Below are 7,977 nucleotides of genomic sequence, written 5' to 3' on the forward strand. Positions count from 1 at the left end.
TTTTTTTTTTTTTTCAACGTTTATTTATTTTTGGGACAGAGAGAGACAGAGCATGAACGGGGGAGGGGAGAGAGAGAGGGAGACACAGAATCGGAAACAGGCTCCAGGCTCCGAGCCATCAGCCCAGAGCCTGACGCGGGGCTCGAACTCACGGACCGCGAGATCGTGACCTGGCTGAAGTCGGACGCTTAACGGACTGCGCCACCCAGGCGCCCCCATAGGTCTTTTTTAGAAGCAAATGATGTAGAAGCTCCTAACAGATTTGCCCTAAATCTGAATTTTGTAACATACCCATTCTTCACTGATTATGAGTGAGAAGAAATCAGTTGTTATGTCTGACTCTGTGACGAAGATCTCCCCTCTGGTCTGGGATGAGAGTATCTTTCTTCAGGACAGGGACACCCAAAAAGGGCTCTGACACGCGTGAGGAAAATGGAGTCAGTACTGTAAATGTCCAATATATGCCAGTCTCAGCTTTGCATACTTCTTAGTAACTTTCAGTAGTATAATAGTATAAAATCTTTACCCCATAGGATTGAAAAGATTAAATTAAGTAATGTATGTAAAGTATTTAATATGATTATGGACCATATTTCAAGCTTAGGTTATGATCAGACTGAATTTGCACATATGAGATCCTGGTTTTATATTTCCATTACTTAATATTAGACATTATAATATACCTAGATTTGGTGTATTGCCTAAGTAATTTAGTTCATGTAGACATAGTTTGTTTTTATCATTTATTCCTGTGTTGGCTTATGTCTCCATCAAATAAATCACAAATAAGTTTTTTTGTTTTTGTTGGGCCTCATCGATTATAAAAACTTGTTTTGTGGTATGGTAATTCCATAAATATTCATGCTGGACCAATTATGTTTACAATTTATTTAATGTTTTTGATGTAAATTCTCATTTGTTTTTTTGTTTTTTGTTTCGTTTTATTTAAAAAAATGTTTAAACATTTTTAATTTATTATGTATTTTGAGAGAGAGAAAGAGAAAGAGAAGGAAGTGGGGAGAGGATTAAGGAGAGAGAGAATCCTAAGCAGGCTCTGCACTGTCAGCACAGAGCCTGACGTGGGGCTCAATCTCATGAACCATGAAATCATGACTTGGGCTGAAATGAAAAGTTGGATGCTCAACCGACTGAGCCACCCAGGTGCCCCTAAATTCTCATTTAAATACATGAAATAAATGTTAGCTATACTTAAAAAATAAAGTTTGGTGAATAGTCCCACAGTCATAATGCCTAGTCTGATTTTAGTTTATGAAGGCTTATTATTTGAGGAAAGTGAGAAAATTTAGACTGACACTATATTGCCTATCTTTGCAAAATGGTAGAATAGGTAAAGTGATGTTGTTCTTGAGATAGAACACACTGATAGTCCAGACCTTTGTATGCTATTGGAAAAACTTACTGAAGAGTAATGCTGCCTGACTTTTTTTCTTTTTAATGGTTATTTATTTTGAGAGAGAGAGAATACATGCTCATGAGCAGGGGAGGGGCAGAGAGAGAGAGAGAATCCCAAGCAGGCTATACGCTGCCAGCACAGAGCCCAACACAGGGCTTGATCCCACAACCATGGGATCATGACCTGAGCTGAAATCCAGAGTTGGACGCTCAACCTACCCAGCCACCCAGGTGTCCCAATGCTGCTTGACTTTTTAATTCTCTGTGCCATGAATACATGAAGAGTTCCTTAAACATAATCCCTGATGTATTAAAAAAAAAAAAAAGTAGTAAATTTCAAATACTTCTGAAATAAGATGTAATTAAAATCTTGAAGTTATTATTTAACATGCTGAATGGTTTTCTGTTTGCCTCTCCATATCTGTTTTCTACCCTTGTTCATCCTGTTCTTTGCCCCAGGGATCTGACCTGTCTGGACAGCCTCCAGGCTGGGTTTGACCAGTGGTAGCATCAGTAGGAGATCAGAGGAGATAGGAGATAGAGGCTGGGGTTTTATTCCCCTGGCTCCCACCCTGCTTGTTGCTCTGGGTGGCTAAAGTCATAGCCCCTGTTGGGTGGTATTCTCTACACACCTTGCTCCCTGGATTCTGGTAACTGTTGCCTCCTTGTTTCTTCAGGCCTAAGTGACCTAACAGCCTTGTGGTTTCCCTGTACTTTCCTTATACCTTTGTAGCAGAGTCCCTAAAACGTCTTTGAGTTAGTTAGTTTGATTGTACCAGCTGTTCTCTGTTGTACCTTGATTGATACATGTTTCCATTTTAAAGTTTGTCTTGGGTTTTGTAGTATGTCCTGGTCATTTGTAGTTTTAATTGGGCCTAATTCTTTAACCTTCACCTGTGGCTTTCTGCAGTAGAATCCATTGAGTAAGTTGGCCATGGGCTTCTTTGTGCCTCCTGTTGATAAAATAGTCTTTTGTAGGACCTAGGTCTTGGTGGTGTATATTCCTATAAACTAGTGCTTTTCTTGGGAATTAAATTGCTACTCATTTTATCCTAAGGTCCCAGCCTGGTAGAAACTTCATTCTTCCTTTTGGATGTTGCCCAGTGTTCTCCTTCGGTAACTGGTAACAGTTTTTCACACTGTGTGTTTTCTGGCAGAATTCCTCTCCTGCTATATGCGTAGCCCCTAGACTATTTTCACCTTTAACGTCTTCTCTGCTCAGGCATGATATGTAATAATTAAGCTTCTCATTGAACCTCTTATCTTTGCAGACAGCCTGAGTCCAGAAAAGGGGTATTTCCTCCAGAGCAATATTTGGGTGTGATGTATATACTAGCTCCTTTAGTGTCCCTTATATCATTTAAGCAGCAACCCCCCACCAAGGAAATGCTAAACCTCGTAAGGTCTGGAGGCTCTTTGGAGTTTACCTTTTTCTCCTTAATGTTTTTCTGGAGCATGGTGTGGTGGTGGTAAGGATGTTGCTGAAAATAATAATGAGTAACTCTAAAAAGGTGTTTACTATGTGCTACACACTGTTACAAACCCTTTATAAACACACATTCATTTAATCTTCACAGAATAGTATAAGGTAGATGCTGTAATTGATAGATACTCATTTAAAAAGATGTCCATTCACTTATTTTTGAGAGAGAGCACACAAGCATGAGTGTGTGGGAGGCAGTGAGAGAGGTAGAGAGAGAATCCACAGCAGGTTCCGCTATCACTCAGAGCCAGATGAGTGGCTTGATCTCTTGACATGAGATCGTGACCTGAGCCAAAATCAAGAGTTGAACACTTAACCAACTATACTCATCTTTATAGACCAAAGAACTGGAGTACAGGGAGGTTAAATAATGTGGCAAGGTCATTCATCTAGTCAGAATTGGAGCCAGGTTTTTAATCCAGGCTGTCTGCCTCCAGGGGAGAGATTTTGTCTGTTCAAATGGCTTTTACAATCCCTGGTGCTCAGAATATTGCTTGGATATGGTAGTGTTTACTAAATATTTAATGAACAAGTGAATAAGCCACTTTGCTGTACTGCACATCCATCCTGGAATGGGATTCTAAATGTGGTGCTAATCTGTTATTTTCTTGGGCTGGAATATAATTTGCTCACTATAAGTGTTGAATTTCCTTTAGACTGCAGGCTCTTCTTTTACTGTAAAATAGATGGCAGAGGTGGGGATGGGCCAGCACTGACCTTAGTCCCTGTGAGGAGAATTGCATGTGCCTCCTGTGGTCAGTTCTGTCTCTTAGTCTGATAGAGATGGAGTACCTGTATGGTTACCAAGTACTGGGTGGTGGATGTTCCACCCACCCAGGTACTAGAGCTTATTGAGGCATTTGGTAAAAACATAATGCTTCTTACCTAGTCTCTGAACTCTGACTTTAATGATTTTTTTTCCTGAAAACTTGAACAGACACAGTGGTAATGGATAGTAATGAATTTTTTGTGTAAATGAATATGGACTAGCTGGGTTTGCCTATGGACCTTTTCTTTAAGTGTAGTTGTTTGAATTCAAGAGAAGATGTCTGATCACATGTGTCTATGGGTACAATTTTATATTAACAGTATAAAGAGGGAAATGAGAGGAAACTTTTACTTGAATTTCCAGCTCTTGGGTAGAAGGAGTGCTATAGATTACTTAGAAGTAAGCTTTTATTTTTTGGTCACTGCATGTGATGCATGTGATGGTTAGTTGAAATCACATTGAAAGCCGTTATTTCTTCTTCATGTTTTCTGTTTGCTCCTGAGTGTGCTTGAAACACAATTGGATTGATAAAGTTTGGGAAAATTTGGCTAAAGTAGACCAAGGGACTCTGATTTCATAGGTAATCTATTATTTTCCTTAATAGCTCATTTTTTTTCACCAATCCAGATTACTTATCACTGTTACATATTTTGAAAATAATACTTAAGATTGATTATTATTCTTATAATAGTAAATAGTGCTGCCTTGTGGTAGTGCCCATTTTCCTATGTTTACTTAACAAAATCTAGTTTCTTTGTACTAAGACAAAAGTAGTTCTTGAGAGAAAGCTGAACACTTTAGCAGTTAGGACAAATGATGATATATAGTTGTCATTTTCATCATAGGTTAAAATATATCCCCCTTACTTGGTAAATAGAAACCTCTCAGGCATAAACTGTGATGAGGACAAGATGTGTAGAAAATGCCACACACAACATGTGCATCAGCTGCTTAAGCATAATGGTTAGCCCTTGCCCCTTGTCATAGCTTGAATCTTGAGGTGATCATCAGTTCTCTAAATCCATGGGGTCCTGTTTCTGAATATTGTACCTACTCTAGTCTTTAGAAAGGTAGAAGTTCTCATACCAGGCCAGGCAGGGGCTTTAGGAAAGTCAGGTGTTGAATAGTAATTCTGGCATCTATTAACTTTAGGTTACAACAAGTGTCTTTGGTAACCTTTGTAAGAGACTGTACTGATCTAGGTTATAGATACTTAGGGAAGAATTCCAAAGCTAATTGCAAAGCATTTTATGAAACAGAGGACGATATAAGTACTTAGATGCAAATGCCTCCCTAGAAGACTTCACAGTCTCTGAGGTTGTGGTGATGGCCAGGCATTTAGAAAATGCCACACAGGATGTACCCACCATCTGTTTTAACTTAATGGTTAGCCTTAGCCCCCTGTCATTGCTTGAATCTTGAAATGATCACTGATTCTCTAATAAATCCATAGGGTCCTGTTTCTGAGTATGTAGCCTAATGTACTATGCTACAGGGCATTTGGAGTGCTGTGAGCTATTACTTGCAATTCAGATTCCAAATGAGAAAAGAACTCTAGGAAGAAAAGTAAGCTGTCATATTATACAAGGTTTGAGTAAAGATGCAAACCTAAAATATATAGTGAAATGAAGTTATCAGAAAAAAGAAACCACTTAGATGTCTCTAATGCTTAATTAGGAACTCATCTAAAAAGATGAGCCATTAAATGGCTAAGTCAGACTTCAAATTGAGTTATTGACTTTGGCCTTTCTTAGTTAATTTTCTCTTACTGTTTACACATGTAATACTCTTTTAAAACATTTAAATTTGTACTGTAGGGTTTAGTTGGTGTAATTAACATAGAATTCTATTCACAGGTAAAATAGAACAGATCAGGTGGTCAGTTAGTGTTATCACTTCTAATTCTCTTTTGTGGTGGTAATACATACTTACTAAAGACTTAAGTCTCTCCCTCTCCTCCTGAGCACTTTGAGTAATAATGGGATACCAGAAATATCCTCTTCCTATCTTGCTTATTTGTCACTTATTTGGTATCACTTATTTGTCACTTAGTATATCCACTCAGTCTAATAGATGTCAGTAGTAAGATCCATGCTAGGAATCTCAAGTTTTTTTAAACTGTGGATTATAATTATGGTGTAGAGGAAATTGAAAAGGACAGTTTCACTTAAGACTGCATGTATATAAAGTATTACAATAAAATGGAAACCTTTTGAGAAAAAGAGTGTGTGAGTAGAGGAGAGGGGCAGAGTGAGAAAGAGAATCTCAAGCAAGTTGCACACTCAGTACAGAATCTGATGCGGGTCTGAATCCCAGGACTCTGGGATCATGACCTGAGCTGAAATCAAGAGTAGAATGTTCTCAAATGACTGAGCCACCCAGATGCCCCAGACAATCAAATAAAAACCTTTCGGATTAAAGTCATGGAGCACATGAATCTCAACTTTATGCCTTAATGACCTATGTCCTAAGGCCATCTTTGGGATGGGGAGTGGGGTGGGGGAGTTGTGTACTTAAGAGAACAGCTTGGCGCATCCTCACCTAGTTGCTTTGCATAGTTCATGTACATCTGTGGTGTCCCAGCCCAAATTAACAAAACTCTTATAATGAACTTTTGTGACTTAATGACAAGTACTCAAACTAAATCTTACCCTATTTAAATGTGTATTTGAATGATTTTTCTAATTTGGTTGGAATAGGTACATACAACTTTATGTAGTTGTGATGAAAGTGCCTAGTCAATTTTGTGCTTTGATTTTTAGTTAGTGCTATGCTAGGTGGCTTACATGCATTATCCCATTTGATCCTCAGGACAGTTAGAAGACAAATATATTATGTTCCTGTTTTACAGAAGGTGAAACTGAGTATGGGGATTTTATTTTATTCTATTTTTAAAGATTTTTATTTTTAAGTAATCTCTACACCCACCATGGGGCTTGAACTTACAACCTAGAGATCAAGAGAGTCTCATGTTCTAATGACAGAGCCAGGCAGGTGCCCTGAGGATGGGAGTTTTAAATAAGATCACAATAGCCAGGTAAAAGAGCTGGAGATTCAAATTCAGAAGTGTCTGGTTTGGAAAAGTTTGAACTCTATGTACTGACCCAGGCTGCCTCCTTTGTTATGAAGCTAAACTGTTAATGAAAGTATTGTGTCTAATTAGTAGAAATTCTTAACTTTTCAGCATTTACTGACAAGTTTTTTTATGATTACAACCCATATAAAGACTGCTCCAATTTCTTGTTTTCCTCTTATAGGAACTGAAAGATGTGGGCCATCGTGATCAGATGGCTGCAGCCAGAGGAATCCTGCAGAAAAATGTTCCGATCCTCTATACTGCGTCCCAGGCATGCCTCCAGCACCCTGATGTTGCAGCCTATAAGGCTAACAGAGACCTGATATATAAGCAGCTGCAGCAGGCGGTCACAGGCATTTCCAATGCAGCCCAGGCCACTGCATCAGACGATGCTTCCCAGCACCAGGGTGGAGGAGGAGGAGAACTGGCTTATGCGCTCAATAACTTTGATGTAAGTTACACTTGGGAAGAAACATCAGGTTCTCGACCATCCACCCAAAGTTAAGAGACTTCTAGGGAAATGTGATCAAGGTTTCTGATGAAAGTTCAATTTCTACTTAGATTTGTAATCTGTGTCAAAGAAATTTTAGAAATCTTCAGTCAGTTTGATCTGACTTGGCCTACAACGTTTTTCTTGTTCTTTTTCTTTTGTGTTAAACTTATGAATTCTTTTATGTAACTTATGTGTCCTATCCGATCATTCTCTGTTGAAGATATGAGTTTGGTTGATTTCACCCAAGATTTTAACCTTTTGGTAGATGAAAGCTCTCTGAGATATAGAGGCAAAGTGTATGTAGACTCTCCTGCCTGGAGCCCACAGACACATCATAAGTGATTACCACAGAGTATCTTCAATGTTGTCCTTACTTGTGTGCCTAGATGATATACTTCTCAATAATCACAAAATTTAATCAAGTGGAAGGAAATTTGGGCCTAAAATACTTTCTTAGCATAATTCCATATAATTATCTTTTATGGTTGATGCCGTGGGTCTGTTCTTTGTATGCATTCTGTGTGCACACTGTTCTGTGTATCAACTCTAACCTTAATTCTTTTGGTGGTTTTTGTGTTTTTTTCAAAAACTTCTACCCACAATGCCTCATGGCTTCCAGTAGATGGCAGCAGTTTAAGATTTCTTTTTAAGGTTTTTTTTTTTTTTTAACCAAATGGTTTGGGTAACTTAAAAAAATTTTTTTTTTTTAAAATTTTTTTTTTTTTTTTTTTTTTTTTTTTTTT

At 38.2% G+C, this 7,977-nt stretch overlaps 1 protein-coding gene across 5 annotated transcripts in view; it reads left to right on the forward strand.

Annotated features, from left to right (window-relative positions):
- Window positions 1-7,977, forward strand: part of CTNNA1 (catenin alpha 1) — a 184,651-nt gene that overhangs the window by 66,037 nt on the left and 110,637 nt on the right. For all 5 annotated transcript variants that reach the window (XM_049649300.1, XM_049649301.1, XM_049649302.1 and 2 more), the window contains exon 6: window positions 6,923-7,192. In XM_049649300.1, the coding sequence (XP_049505257.1) occupies window positions 6,923-7,192 (270 nt within the window). The remainder of the gene's footprint in view (window positions 1-6,922; window positions 7,193-7,977) is intronic.

The sequence above is a fragment of the Panthera uncia genome (assembly GCF_023721935.1).
Source record: "Panthera uncia isolate 11264 chromosome A1 unlocalized genomic scaffold, Puncia_PCG_1.0 HiC_scaffold_17, whole genome shotgun sequence".
Lineage (NCBI taxonomy): Eukaryota > Metazoa > Chordata > Mammalia > Carnivora > Felidae > Panthera > Panthera uncia.